Below are 14,840 nucleotides of genomic sequence, written 5' to 3' on the forward strand. Positions count from 1 at the left end.
GGTGGCCAAGACACTGGGCACAGAGGGGCAGGGCCCCACGACACCCAGAAGCCCTACTGCTGGCATCACGTGCCCAGCCTCGGAGCAGACTGGGACCAGAGCCAAAGAAGAGGAAAGGAAGAGGAGGAAGTTTCCTCTAGGATGATGGGAAAAGTTGCAAGCGTGGCCGCCTTGAAATCCCTGGGGTGCCTCTGGACAGCCCTGCCAAGCAGCAGGGCAGCAAACCTGTGCCAGCCTGCAGTGTGAAGCCCTAAAGCTTTGGCATCTCTGCCGGGCTCTGGGCCAGGTGGCTGGCAGGGCCTCAAGAACTACTTTCAGCAAATCTTCAGTCAACACCAAAGGTGGGAGAAGCAGGAGGCAGAGTGAGAAGGCAGGGATAAAGAGGCCCCTAGAGGCACCAGCTTAAAATAAGAAGGTAAAATAGCTCTGGAGGATTTAGGGGGAGTGATGTGTGACTGTGGGAGAGAAAAAGGGAAACGGAAGGGGGGAGAAGAGAGAAGATGAGAGAGAGAAAGCAGAAGAGGGAGAAGGGAGAAACGAAAAGAAGTCAGAGACTGGGAGGCCGTCCAAGCTGCTGGGACCTCAGGGAACCTGTGTCGTTAGCTACCGAGCCTGAAGGGGGACAACGACAAACATGGAGGGGGGAGGCCAGGGCACGACAGGAAGGGAGACAAGCAAAAGCCACAGAGACCTGGCTGGCAGGGGAAGGGGAGGTCGAGCAGCGCTAGGTTCTTACAGGCAATCCGGGGGAGCCAACAGCACCAGGAAAACCTGGGGGGCCCTGGTGGGAGAAACAGGCAGGTCACAACTCACAAGCACAGTAACCCTGGGCCACAGTCTGGGGCTGAGAGGTCACGGGGAGAGGAAGTCATGGGAATATTTTCAAGGCAGCTGGAAAAGAGACTCATCCCAAGTCTTGGCCCAGAAGACATCTGCTCCTCGCCTCGGCTCCAGGAAGAACGGCTCTGCCATCCGTAGAGATGCGCAACAGCCCCCAGAGTCAAACCACCTGCCCAAGTCTGCCCGAGTCCGAGTGACTCCTGGTGCCAGAGTGGAAGCCCATCATGCCTGTTACCTGACCTCCATGAGCCCCCAGGTGGGGGCTCCCTGGTTCTAAGAGGCTCCCACCAGCTATTTTTGTTTCCTCCAAAGAAAGCATTTTCAGTTCTTCCAGGCTTTCCTGCCATATCAACACCACAGAGGACTCCAGGGTAGATGCCCCTGGTCTAGCCTTTGTAGGCTTGTCTTAGAGATGGCCCTACGGAGCGATAGAGGGCCGCTCCATCTCAGCCCCTGGCCCCTGTCTGAAGGTTGCCACACGCTTTCCTGGCTGCCCAGACCATGAGCCATGAATGCAAAACACAGCAGGGACGGGGCTGCAGAAACAAGGATGCGCCCTGAGGGCCTCCTCTAAGCAGGACCACAGGCAGAGCGGGGCGGAGCAGGTCGGTTCTGGGGATTCGGAGGTGGGAGGCCACAGTCCCCGCAGATGCTCTGACGAGGGAAAGGGGAGGGAAAGGAAGTTCCCTCTTTCTGTCCTGCCCAGCTTCCCGGAGCCAAGGCAGCAGAACGGTGTCTGGCTTTACAACCCCTCTGAGAGCCTCTCAAGCAGGCCAGGAAACCCACAGATACTTACAATAGGGCCTGGAGGACCCGGGGAGCCCCTCATGCCGGGCGGACCCTGCAAAGGAAGCCAGGGAATATGGATGAAGAGGCTCAGGCCCACAGCGCCCTGAGGTCTCCGCAGCCCTCCTCCCAGCCTGCCACAGACCAAGTCAACAGGCAGTGCTGTCAGAGCAGGATGTTAAAGCTGACGTTAAACCTTTCATTCGGTTCATTCAATCATCCAACAAACATTTATCGTGCAGCTATTACGTACTGGGCACTGGTCCAGGGGCTGAGGACACAATGACAAATGGAACATTGAAATCCCCACCTTGTGGCTCTTACATTCTAGGGAGAGGTGGACAGTAATGCATAGAACAGAGGCTGGCACACAGGCGGTGCTCAGTAGACACCTGCGGCGTGCTCCCAAATGAAGGGAATACACAGGATGCCAGACAGTGCGGAGCGTGGGGCAGAGAGAGGGACCGGGCTTTGAGCACGGCTGTGGGAGTTCTATTTTAGAGAGGGTGGTCAGGGAGTGTCTCACTGAGAAGGTGATATGTGAGCAAAGGGCTGAAGGGGTGAAGGAGCGGGCCTTGGAGGAGAGCTGCAGGCTGAGGAAGCAGCAAGGCCAGGGGAGGAAGAGTGGCCCAGGGCCCAGAGCCGCGAGGAGGCCCGGTGCCAGGAGAGCAGGTGAGGCCAGAGCAGCGAGGGGCGCCGGTGACCTCAGGCCTCGGAGGGCCCGAGAAGGCTTTCGGCAGGAAGGAAACTGCCCTCGGGAACTGAGAGCCATTTAAGTGGAGACTCCAGCTGCCTCGGGGTCCAGCCCAGGCAAGGGCCCTGCTCTTACCTCTTCTCCTCTCTGGCCGGGCAGTCCTGGAGCACCGGGCAGGCCGGGGCTCCCTGCACAGCCCGCATCTCCCTCGCCGTTGTCTCCCTGGAGTGGGATGGACGGTGAGTGTGAGAAGCCCCATGGGGCTCGGGGCGGGGGGTGAAGAGAAGACGGAGCCCCACTCACCCGGGCCTCCTCAGCCCTCGGCCGCTCCCGCTCCGTGAAGCACTGCGGACGACAGCCAGAGGCCCGGTCAGCAGGGGCAGCCGGGAGCTCGCCCTGCACCAAGGCCACCCCGAGCCCAGCCTCCTACCCGGGCGCAGCTGTCAAGGCCTGGCACGCCGGGGTTGCCCTGGTCTCCCTTCTCTCCACTTTCCAGGAGGGCCGCCGGGTGGGCCGTCTGCCCCTGGACACAGTCCCCGCAGATGCTCTGATGAGAAAAAGGGGGCGGTGGCGTGGGGCCCGGGTCGGAGAAGGCCAGGGTGGGCCGCATGGGGGATACCCACTCCGAACTCAGCCAGTGGCATCCTGCTGCCCGGCACCCACCCACTCTCTTCCTCCCCAGCCACATGTCTGCGGCAGCTCTGCTGTATCCTCAAGGGACCCGATCCCAACACTGGCTTTGAGTTTCCTCCAGGAAGAAGCTCCGGTAGGGCCAAGCCAACGCCACTTTCTAGACAGGCGTGTGGGAGGAGGCGGAGGGGCCCGCGGAGGGACCATCTGTCCCGGCTGTTCCTGCAACCTGCACCCAGTGTGAGGACACGCCACGAGGATTTAGACTGAAAAGGGCAGCTCCAAACACCAGCTTCTCTGCCCAAGGGAGCAAAGCAAACAGCTGCAGGAGGAGCCAGGCCCTTCGCAGACAGCCTCTGGGATGGGGCCTGCCCTGCACTTCCCAGGGGACCCCGGCTGTTACAGGCTCCCCAGTGGGCCGGGCCTGAAGTCTTCCTGACAAGAAAGTCCTCCTCTTACCTGGAGGCTTTAACCTCTTTGGGTCACAGACCTCTCTGAGAGTTTGATGGAAGCTGTGAGTCCACTTCCCCTCAAAACGAAACCTACTAGTGAAAGCTAGACTGCAATTTCAGAGGACTCGGGAGCCTGGCATCTATCCACGGCCTGGCGGGACGTCCATGGGCCCCTAGAGGAGATGCTGCTCCACCTGCACTGTTCGCTGCAAAGCTCAATGATGATGGTTGTCATTTACTCAGCGCCCACGGTGCCAGCGATGGTGGCACGCCTTGCACATTATCACACTCAACCCTGGCAGTGCAACGAGGCAGGCCGTCTTACAAGCACTCTGGAGATGAGAAAGCCGAGGCTCAAAGAGACAGCATGACTTGTCTAAGGTAAGTGGGGCCCTGGATTGGACCTTGGCCTGTCTGAGGGCCAAGGAAGCACTCTGTCCACAGGCCCAGGCTTCCTCTGGACTGTCGGTGCCCATCTGACCCCTTCTCCAGACCACACTCAGTTCCTGTGGGGGGCCCTCCATGGAGCACTCGATCAAGAAGCCATCAGACGACATGTTACACAGAGAAATGTCGAATCCTGCATTTGGAGTCGCATAATCACTTGCCCAGGGGCAGGACTTGGGGAACCCTGGCTCGCCAGAGGCCTAGGGCAGAAGAGCTGGGGTTCACTGCCACAACCCTGCCGTGATCCAACGCGTAACTGCTGCCGGAAGGATAACCCGACCTCAGGCTGCTTCTGGAGATGACTGCTGTGCAGAGCAGGGGCAGGGCAGGCGGTCCCCATGCTCTGCCCTGACCAGGACCACTGGGGTCGTGGGAACTCCAGGGCACTGACCAGCCAGTGCTAGAAGCGGGTGACCAGGACAGGGGCTCTGGAGGCCAAGGCGTGGGAGGGACCCCAAAGGATGCTGAGCTGGAGGAGGGAAGAGTCCTGATCTGGTCTCTAGAGGTAACTGGGCAAGGAAGGGCTGTGTCACCTGTGGTACCCAGCGTGGGAGATCAGACCAGGCCACAGCCCTCGAGCGTGGTCTTAACGCTACTGATAGATCCCGGCACAGGCCGACTCTCCCTTCAGGCCCCAAGTCCCCTTTCTTGCCCCACTAGAATCACCTCTCAAATCCCTTCTCCTCCCTGGATTCTTTCTGGATTGAGCAGAGGACAGCCGGAGCCTTCTTCCAGGCCCCTACCCAGTCCTATCATAGAACATAACCTTCGCAAATCCCTGCCTGACTGCCCTCCAGGTGCACGTTCACTTTCCCTGCCCTGCCCCCACGTGACCTCACTGGCAACTGCTGAGGGCAGGTCTCTGAGTTCCCACTGCCCAGAGCACCCCTGGCCACCTGGGTGCCTTCACAGGATCCCTTCAAACACTCGCTCAGCAAACACTGACTGGGGGTCTCTTCTGAGCCGGCCCCTGACTAGGTCCCCTCAGCCAGGTGCCTGGCATGCACGGTCCCCACAAACAGCCCCATCTGCAGTTCTCTGTGTGTGGTGTGACGCAGCTGAGCGCTTACTGCGACGATCCCCTTAGGGGAACCCCTGCCGGTTCCTACGCCCTCCCTCTGACTCTCTTACCTTAAGGACGTGCTGTTCAATGGGCAAGGATCCCTGCAAGAGACAGACACGAGGGCTCAGAGGGCGAGTGGAAGGGGGACGGAGACTTACGGCACCTGGTGGAGCCTCAGGAAGCCACATGGCATCCAGGTTTCTCCCAGCCTCGGAAGACGGAGGGAAGAGGGACCCCCACAGCAGCTAAGGGCGCTAGCATGGCAAGCGCAGGCCTGGGAAGAGCAGGGGAGGCGCTGGACAGTGAGGCCAGGCCGGTACCTACCAGCTCTGCAGTCAGCCCAGGCTGTCCTGGCAAACCGTTGTTCCCAGGCACTCCCTGCCGCCAAGGAGAGACGCGGGTGAGTGGACACCTCTCTCTAGCCCGCAGGCCACCCAGATTCTTTCTCACAATCGCCACTGCCCCTCCCCCTCATCCTGAAGAGCTGAGAGCCCTGGCTGACATCTATTCTCAGCTCAAAAGTCTCCAGGGGCTTCCCTGGTGGCGCAGTGGTTGAGAGTCCGCCTGCCAATGCAGGGGACACGGGTTCGTGCCCCAGTCCGGGAAGATCCCGCGTGCCGCGGAGCGGCTGGGCCCGTAAGCCATGGCCGCTGAGCCTGCACGTCTGGAGCCTGTGCTCCGCAACGGGAGAGGCCACAACAGTGAGAGGCCCGCGTACCGCAGAAAAAAAAAAAAAAAGTCTCCAGACTGTTTGTAGGGGGAGCTGAGGAGGCCCAGAGGTGTGACTCACCCCCCCAAAACCAGTCCAAATGATTTCTTCCCCTACATGTTAGGGCAGTAGGTCCTCTATATAGTAAATAACTATTATTTCTTTCTGTGCTAAGTACTTTTCCTATATTTTCTCACTATATTTTCTCATGTAATCACCACAGTCGTTTTGGTGAGGTGTTTATCTCCATCTTAAAAACAAGACGAAGAACTCAGAGAGGCGAGCAACTTGCTCAAGGTCACAGGACGAGCAGGGTACAGAGGTCACATTCAGATTGAGGAGCACTGGCTTCAACCCCTCTCTTAACCACTATTTCTGCATCATTCCTCAAAAGACATTCCCCAGAACACTCATGCACACACAGGGTAGAGGCCTGGGAGTCATACCCATCTAGGTGCAAATTCTAACTAACTACCTGTACAACTTTTGTCAGGTTACTTGCGGGGAGGTGGGGGGCGGGGAATCTCTGTGCCTCAGTTTCCTTTTCTGTAAAACAGTGGTAGTTTGTGCTGAGGCTTAAAGGAGATCACGGCTCTAAGGAGCTTAGTACAGAGCATGGCACGAGGGATGCTCACGTTAAGTGTTTACCACCCAGACTCTGTTCCCCGTACAGACTCACAATGCACATTTGCATGTTAAATGCTCCGTGGAGGCAGGGAGTACGTTCGGTTTTAAATCCCCAGTGCCCGACCTGGAGGAGGCTCGCATCCCATACATGCTGAGGGAACGCACTGCTGCTCACTCCGCACACGGGATTTCCCTGGCCCGCTCTGAGAGCTGGCCTCCCTTCAAGTCCCAGCTCCCAGCAATAGAACATGTTACCCTCCCTGGCAGCCCACCCGATTTCAGGCCAGGCTCCACCAGGCCTGAGTCAGACCTGGAGTCCGTCTCCCCCGGCCCCTCCTGCACCTCCACGTGCCGTCACCCAGCCCTGGTCATTCCGAGTCCTCAATGAGTTAAGAAGGCAAAGTGCTTAGAACAGCCCCTGGCACAGGGGAAACACCGTGACTGTGTTAATTCTAATTATGCCCCTAAATTATCATTCACCCCCTGCCCCACTCTCCGTTGTGTGTGTTAGTTCAAGCCGGATACTTTGTGATTTTCTTTTCCTGCGCGCCCAGAACTATACCTCCCACTTGTTCTACTGTAGAAGTGAAGAGCTACCCGTGCACTGCCTACTAGCTATAGAGCCGCACACTTCTTAACGTCTGTAGGAGTGGATGGGGATTACTGGAGCTCTGGTTGCTGTCTATCTCTGAGCCCGTTCCTGCACCTGAAGAGAGGAGCTGCTGGGCCCTCCCTTCCTTGAAACACCCTGCCTGGCACGGGGCAGGTGTCTGCAAACAGCAGCCTCGGCTTGGTCTCCAGCACTGGTGCCAGAAGAGGACTCTGGTGCCTGGGACCAAACTCAGTGGCGGTCACTCTTTTCTGCCTCGTTCCCCCAACATGTCTTGGCAGGGTTCACGTGACATCTGCGTGCGCTTGTTAATGGGTCACTTTGAAATGACTCTCACGCTTCTCCAGGCAAACCGCAAGCCCCCTGCAGCCTAATGCCTGTTTCCTGGCAGTGCAGCAGAAAGCCTGGACACTTGGTAAAGGTGTGGCTGGCCTGTGGGGGACACAGAGTTGGCTCTAATTCTGAGCTCTCAATGAGACAGAGAATTGGAATACTGACAGAGGCTCCCATCAGCAAAGGGGGCCCACCAGAGCAGATTCTCAGCCCAGGGTGAAAGGGGGTATATATAAAATCATCAGGGCAGGGGGGAGTAGTTTGTTAAAAGCTTCCATGCAGTTCTGCTCTGCCTTTTCGGGTGAGACTCACTCTTCCAGGAGCTGGGAGCCAGACACACAGAAGCTACTGTCTATGCCTCCTAGGGCCTCTGGGAAGTGTGGCCTGGCGTGCACACCTTGGGGAGCCACCCTGCCGGGCAGTGGAGGGCAGAAGAAAGTGCCCTGCATGGGAAAGCCCCAGCCCAGCACTGCCAATTCGTAGCTGATGACTTCAGACAAGATATTTCACCTCCCAGAAACTCAGTGTGCCCAGCTGTGACTTAGGGATCCACCGCCTTCCTATTGGAGTTGATGTAAGGCTCAAACAAATGCGGGAGAATGGGTGTAAAATCCTAACAGTGGTTGTTGTCATAATGATGGCTAACGCCTTCCGAGCATTCACTATACGCCAGGCAAGGATCTACACATGTAGCATGCATTCACTTGTTTAATACTCACAAAAGCCCCATGAGGTAGGTCCTGTAATTACAACATCTCCACTTAACAGACGAAGGAACTGAGACACAGAGAGGGTAAGTAACTTACCCAGCATCACAAAGCTAACACGTAACAGAGCTGTGATTCAAAGTCAGGCTGCCTGGTCCTGGAACACACACTCTAATCATGATGCCACAAGGACCTCAACTCCTACTGCTCTCCCCTCGCTCCCTGGCCTCCTTCCTGTTCTCCAAACACGGCAGGCATGTTCCCACCCCTGGGGCCTTCGTACCTGCTCCCACCCCTGGGGCCTTCGTACCTGCTCCCTTGTCTATCTGTCGGGAATACTCTCCTTTGCAGGCTCTCCCCTCATTTCCTTCAAGTCTTTTGATTTTTTCTTTTTCCCTTTTTTTCCTTTAAGTCTTGATTTAAACATCCCCTTCTTTTCAACACTTTTCTCAGATATCTTCCCTGGGCTCTCCCCATTTTCTATCCTCACTCCCTGCTTTAACCTTCTTATCAGGACATATCATTTTCTAACATACTATATTTTATTTATTTCTCTTGCTTATCGCCTGTCTCTCTTACTAGAATGCAAGCTCCCAGAGGGCAGAGATTTCATTCTGTCCACTGCTGTATTGCCAGCACCTAACACAGTGCCTGGAAAATGCTAGGTGTGCCAAAATTTCGTTGCATGAATGAATGTTGAACGCTGCTCCAAAATGGTGAGCTCTGCACCAGTGTCCAGGATTGTTAGCTGACCCAGGTTCTGGGTTCCTGACAGCTGACCAAGGCCCGAGCTTGACACAGGTGTCTGTGGGGTACCTGGGCTACAACAACAGGGCATTCCTCAAAAAAGGTCTGGGAGTACACACAGCCTGCCCTCGGGGACCAGTGCGTCCTCCGTACCACTCTGGGAAGCGGGAGCACAAGGAGTGAGAAATGACACATACAAGCGTTGGGGCAGGGGAGCGGCACACTTTGGGACCAGCACAGAGCATGCGCCCTGTTGCCTTGACCCCCCTCTTCTCTTCTCCCTCTTTACCTGAAGCCCAGGCGTTCCAGGGGGGCCTGGTGGTCCGGGAACACCCGGAGGACCCTGAAGGAGAGAAGAAACCATCAGACCCAGAAGAAAGTTCTGCCCCATCGCTGGGGGTGCCGGCGTTAGGATGCGCAAGCCTCGAGGCGCGGGCGGACAAGAGGAGAGACGGAGGAGACAAGCGACACACACCTGCGGGCCCGGCTGCCAGGAGCTGCCCATCCAAAGTCCCGGAGCACCCTGGGTGGGAGTGGGGATCACAAAAGAAGGGGAGAGGCTATAGGCAACGTCCACACCAAGCACAGGGCTGCGTGGGGACGCAGTTGGCTGGGGCGCAGGGGCCTATGCGTCTTGGGCACAAGGCCGGAAGCCAGGCCTCACCCCCAGGCCGGGGGCAGGGGAAGGCTCTCGGCACCACTTACCGGCATGCCAGAGAAGATGGGGTCCCCTCGGGAGGGGCAGGAGCACTCCCCTGGCTCACCCTGGAAAGAAAAGAGCCTTTGTCAGCAGGGGGTGAGGATGGAGGACCCTCTGGAAATCAACAGCTGGGAGGCAGGGCAGGCTCTAGAGATGGAGAGGGCAGGGTTTAAATCCAGGATCGGCCTCTTTTGACGGTACCCTTGGGCAACCTGTTCAACCTCTCTGAACCTCAGTCTCCTCATCTATAAAATGGGGATAATAATACCAAATGCATAGGCTGTCATGAGGATGGAACGGATGAATGTCTATAGGGTTCCTGCCACGTGCCAAGCACTCAGCCATCAACAGCTCTTGGCGTTACTGCATTTTTAGCTCATCATTGTCTGCTGCTGCGTAAGTCTTCAGCCCCATTCCCCTTGGCCCAGCCTGGCTTCCATGCCCTTCTCTCCTGGTCCCTCATATCCCTGTCCTCTCACTAGTCCTTCTGAACTCAGTTCCTTCCCCTGTCCTCTAACTCAGCGTCCATCTGAACATGTAGCTTCCCCCCATGGGGGCCTTGGAGCTCTCTAGGTCTCCTGGGATCCTGACTGAGCCCTGGGCCAGCAACGAGGGAGCCAGTGGGTGGCAAGGAGACCAGGACGACTCCTCAGCACCCATCCTTCAGTCCAGGGCTACAGCCAAGTGCAGAGGGTCCCCTGGGTGGCAGAGCTCCAGGGGCTGCAAATTTCCCCAGAGTATTGGTCACAGGTCCCTGGGACTTACCTTTTCTCCCTGCGCTCCCTTTTCACCCTGCGGGGAAGAAACACAGGGGGATGAGTAGATAGGGGTGTGGAGAAAGAGCCAGCTGTGGCTTCCTGCTGCCCCTCGACACGGTACTCACCAGCATCCCTCTGGCTCCTGGAAGTCCAGTCTGTCCCTGCTGCCCAGCAGGCCCCTGAAGGGAGAGAGCCCAGGGTCAGTGGACGAGGCTGGACAGCAGCCAGCCATCTGGCCTGCCAGCAGGGGAGGGTGATGGGACAAACAGAAGCAGCGCCAGGCTTCCCTGGAACCCACATCCCAGTGCCCATGTCCTAGAGTAGGAGACTGAGGCCCAAGAGACAAGGCGAGGAGGAAGGAGGAGGAACACTGGCATTTCCCCAGCACTTTCTGGGTGTCAGGCACTGGGCCAAGCACCTGTCAGGGCACACTGGATGGAATCCCTACTCCCAGCCCTGCAGGATGGTATTGTTCCATTATACACGTGAGGAAACAGAGGCTTAAAGACATTTTGTAATAGACCCAACAGCACGGCTGCACCCAGGTCTGTGCGGTCCAAAGTCCCTGCTCTGTCCTCTTACCCTTTAGTGTTTGACACAATTCTCTCCATCATAAAAGTTCTCTCAGTTGATTTAAGGAGGAGACAGGAATTTCAGCCCCGATTTGTCAACAAGGAATTGAAGGCCCTGAGAGGCTGTCACTGGCCTAAGGCCACACAACGAGTGAGTGTGGTGCCAGAACTGGGGAACCTCCCGGATGGGATTCAACTTGAGGGAAGACGGTCTGGAGAAGTCAGCAGGGCTTTCTGATGGCTGCTGTCCTGCGGGACAGGCCACCTTCGCACGTGGGACTCAAAGCTCCCTGAGGATCAGGGCTGCCTTCACCTTCACCTCTGCCTTTACCGGGAGCTCCCTGGGACAGGCGGGGCCACTGACTACCCAGCTGTGCTAGGCAACCACACGGACGGTGGGGACTTGGGCAAGGCTGCGGCCCCTCTGGGCTTCAGCGCACCCTCAGGAGGAATCCATCTGTGATTCCCAAACTGGGCCTGGAATTTCTCTAGGGATCCATAAAGACAGAAAAGATACAGTTCATGGGCTATTTTCAACATTACCAAAAGCCTAGGAAAAATTATACATTTGCCCACAACCTGGCATGGCACAGGCTGGCTGAAAGGTAGCATTTCTTTGATTTAGGCTAGAATTATGTCATATTAAAAATTCTAGTGTGTTCATGTGGAGTCGAAGCTAGCTATTATACAGGTCTTTGATGAATAAAAATGAGGAAGTGCGTATATTATTACCTAATCTATGCAATTTGTTCAACAGACACATCTTTCAGAGCATGGGAATCACTGGTGGAACAGCAATAAAGGGAGGTCCTTGAGGGTAACACGGTTGAAAGTGTTGCTGGTCTAGATAGATCTGTGCGGGCTAGTACGGTAGCCAATAGCCACATGCGGCTACTTAAATTTAAAATAGTTAAAATTAAATCTAGGGCTTCCCTGGTGGCGCAGTGGTTGAGAGTCTGCCTGCCGATGCAGGGGACATGGGTTCGTGCCCCGGTTTAGGAAGATCCCACATGCCGCAGAGCGGCTGAGCCCATGAGCCGTGGCCGCTGAGCCTGCGTGTCCGGAGCCTGTGCTCCGCAACGGGAGAGGCCACAACAGTGAGAGGCCCCTGTACCACAAAAAAATAAAAAATAAATCTAAAGTTTAGCTCTTCAGTCACACTAGCTACATTCTGAGCGCTCGACAGCCATGTGGGGCTGGCGGCCACATCTCAGGCAGGGCAGAGAGTTCTATTGGGCAGCACTGTTTTAGACGATCCCAAATGACTCCAAGGTTTGAAGTGGAGGGTGGCGGGCAGAACATATGGGCTTTGAGTCAGACAGACCTGGGTTCAAGTCCCGGCTCTGTCTCCTCACCCTCTGGCCTTCAGTTTCCTCATCTGTGAAATGGGGATAATCATAGCCATTCCCGTACGGGGCTGTTGTGAGGATTAAGTGAATCTCTGTTTGTTTAGAGCTTAGCACAGGGCCTCAGCACCATCACTGCTCAAAAACTGGTGGTGTTCAATACTATCATTCTTCAGGGGCTCCCCCCATACAGGGCGGTCTTCCTTCTCCCAGGCCGGGCCAGGCTGAGGCCTCTCTCCTCCCGTCCCCCATGTTGCTGGGATGGGCAGGGTCAGCCCCATGCCCTCTTCCTGGCGGCAACGCCCTGGGTCCAAGCAACATCCCCAGTGTGGAGCGCAGGGGGCGGGCCCTTACCGGAGGCCCAGAGACACTGGCACCAGCAGGTCCCACAGGCCCAGTGGCTCCTTTCACCCCTGGAGATCCCTGTGGAAGAGAGGGTAGAAAGGTTGCAGGGCCAGAGTTTAAAGCTAGCTACAATCCAGCAGGTGAGACCAGGCCTTGGGCGGCCCTCTGACGAACATCCCTCAGCTCCCATGTCCCCTGTGCCCACTGCCAGGACATTCCGAAGTGTTATAAGTCTAGAGCCCAGGGCTTCCCTGGTGGCACAATGGTTAAGAATCCGCCTGCCAATGCAGGGGACACAGGTTCGAACCCTGGTCTGGGGAGATCCCACATGCTGCGGAGCAACTAAGCCCGTACACCACAACTACTGAGCCTGTGCTCTAGAGCCCGTGTGCCACAGCTACTGAAGCCCATGTGCCTAGAGCCCGTGCTCCGCGACAAGAGAAGCCATCGCAATGAGAAGCCCGTGCACCGCAATGAAGAGTAGCCCCCGCTCACCGCAACTAGAGAAAGCCCATGTGCAGCAACAAAAGACCCAACACAGCCTAAATAAATAAATAAATACATAATAAAATAAATAAATTAAAAAAAAAAAGTCTAGAGCCCAAGCAGGCAGAGGCTCACCTTGGCACCCTTCTCTCCAGCAGGGCCAGGTGGCCCCCGAGGTCCCAGAAGCCCCTGCAGATGGAAACACACTTAGTTACCTCTATCCTAGAGTGGCCCCTTCACCTGCCCATTTCCTCCAGGCCCGAGGCAGACGTACCTGAATGCCAGGCAAACCCTGGGCTCCAGGCTCCCCCTGCAAGTCAGAAAAGGCAGACTGGGCCACAGCTGCCCAAGCCAACCTGCCCTGCCGGCAGACCTGGTCTGGGGTGGGGTGTCGGCCAGCCCAAACTCAGGAGAGCTCCCCAAGGAGACTCTGAGGGTCAGAGAGGAGCAGGGGGTCAAAACCAAAGTCCCAACAGAAACAACCGCAGGCCAGGGCTGTGCCCTTGAGCGTCTGGAGGCAGGCAGAGCTCTGGGGTTTGGGGCGCAGGTGGGAGTGAGCACCTGGCTAAGGGAAGTGCTGGGAGGCAAGCAAGCAAACGTAAGGCTGGAGACTCACCTGGGGCCCCTGGACTCCCACTCCTGGAGGCCCTGGCTCTCCCTGAAGAGGCAGAAGGACAAGCCTGCGCTTGAGATTCCCCACTCACCCTTCTCCCCTGTCCCAGCCCCTCCTCCTGGACCTCCTCCACCTCCGCCCCCTCCCTGCTCTGCAGCTGATCTCCATTCCCCTCACCAGGCCCTCCATCCCTAGGCGTATCTCCGCATCCACGCCCTCACCCACACAGAGCTGCAGCCCAGGCCCTCACACTCACACACACCTGTATGCCCTTCAGTCCTGGGGGTCCTTGAACTCCTGGTAGACCAGGCTGGCCCTAAAAGACACAGGTGAGCCATGGGTCCCCTCAGGGGAAAGGGGGCAGGAGAGAGAGAAGGAAAGCCCAGGGAGGAAAGGACAAGAGGGCAGGTAGCCAGAACTCACCGGTTTACCAGGCCGGCCCACGCCTTCCGGCCCCGGATCTCCCTTCAGGCCTGGCTTCCCAGGTGGTCCTGCCCTGTCGGTCAACGCCCCCTGCAGGCTGGGGCAGGCAGTGCAGCCATCACCCTGGTCAGAGAGGGGCACAGCCAGGAGCTCGTGAGCCAGGCCTGGCGGCCAAGCCGGGAGGAGACATCGGAAAGGGGATCCTTGTGCCCTTCTGAAAGCTCTGCCCCTCCACTGACCCCTCCTCAGCCTGGGATATCAAAATCGGCCCCTGACACGCCTAGCTCTCCTCCCTGCCTCGGAGAATAGCCGCGGCGCCTCCACCCAGTGATTCTGGCATCCCCTGAGGCTCACAGCCTGACCCCGAGTCCTTCCCCTCACTAGCTCTCAGCCTAATCTCTTTCTGCTCATGCAAAAAACTGCGCCCTGCCTGACTGACCTTTTCTCCTTTTGGCCCTGAAGGGCCCCGAACCCCAGGCTCTCCCGACAGTCCCGGCCGCCCCATGGTGCCCGGTGTTCCAGGATCTCCGGGATTCCCAGCATCGCCCTGTAAGGAGTAGGGTTCAAAGAGGGCAGGGGTGATCCAGCTGGAGTAGGGTTCAAGGAGGGCAGGGCACGGTGCCCTCTTGGGACCTGCAGGCACTCAGAGCCCTTCACTGGGGCTGGGGGCTGGGCAGGGAGTGGAGAGTGGGCACAGGGCAATCAGGAATAGGAGGTAGGGAGGGCATCTGAGAGGAGGTGGTGCCCACCCGTGCCCACCAAATTATCTTACCTTCTGTCCCTTCAATCCATGCTCTCCAGCTTTGCCCTGAGGAGAAAGCACTTCCAGCACCCATTCACTCATACTAGACACCCTTAAGTGTCTGGCACTGTGTTAGACTCCAGGACTATACAATATACAAGACAGATCAAAATCTCTGCTCTCATTCTAGTGAAGCGATATTCAAGAGAA

General features: G+C 57.2%; 1 protein-coding gene across 8 annotated transcripts in view; it reads right to left on the bottom strand.

Moving 5' to 3' along the window:
- The window catches only part of COL16A1 (collagen type XVI alpha 1 chain), a 51,415-nt gene that overhangs the window by 17,653 nt on the left and 18,922 nt on the right, over positions 1–14,840 (bottom strand). For 4 of the 8 annotated variants that reach the window (XM_079943497.1, XM_079943492.1, XM_079943491.1 and 1 more), the window contains 20 exons: positions 14,661–14,696; positions 14,328–14,435; positions 13,889–14,011; positions 13,728–13,781; positions 13,469–13,510; positions 13,127–13,162; positions 12,988–13,041; positions 12,376–12,444; positions 10,229–10,282; positions 10,111–10,137; positions 9,351–9,410; positions 9,121–9,168; positions 8,935–8,988; positions 5,237–5,290; positions 4,981–5,013; positions 2,751–2,867; positions 2,624–2,665; positions 2,456–2,542; positions 1,637–1,681; positions 737–781 (listed from right to left, as the gene is read on the bottom strand). In XM_079943497.1, coding sequence (XP_079799623.1) covers positions 737–781; positions 1,637–1,681; positions 2,456–2,542; positions 2,624–2,665; positions 2,751–2,867; positions 4,981–5,013; positions 5,237–5,290; positions 8,935–8,988; positions 9,121–9,168; positions 9,351–9,410; positions 10,111–10,137; positions 10,229–10,282; positions 12,376–12,444; positions 12,988–13,041; positions 13,127–13,162; positions 13,469–13,510; positions 13,728–13,781; positions 13,889–14,011; positions 14,328–14,435; positions 14,661–14,696 — 1,188 coding nt within the window. The remainder of the gene's footprint in view (positions 1–736; positions 782–1,636; positions 1,682–2,455; positions 2,543–2,623; positions 2,666–2,750; positions 2,868–4,980; positions 5,014–5,236; positions 5,291–8,934; positions 8,989–9,120; positions 9,169–9,350; positions 9,411–10,110; positions 10,138–10,228; positions 10,283–12,375; positions 12,445–12,987; positions 13,042–13,126; positions 13,163–13,468; positions 13,511–13,727; positions 13,782–13,888; positions 14,012–14,327; positions 14,436–14,660; positions 14,697–14,840) is intronic. The other 4 variants (XM_079943494.1, XM_079943495.1, XM_079943493.1 and 1 more) reach the window with 4 other exon arrangements.

The sequence above is a fragment of the Stenella coeruleoalba genome (assembly GCF_951394435.1).
Source record: "Stenella coeruleoalba genome assembly, chromosome: 1".
Taxonomy (NCBI): Eukaryota; Metazoa; Chordata; class Mammalia; order Artiodactyla; family Delphinidae; genus Stenella; species Stenella coeruleoalba.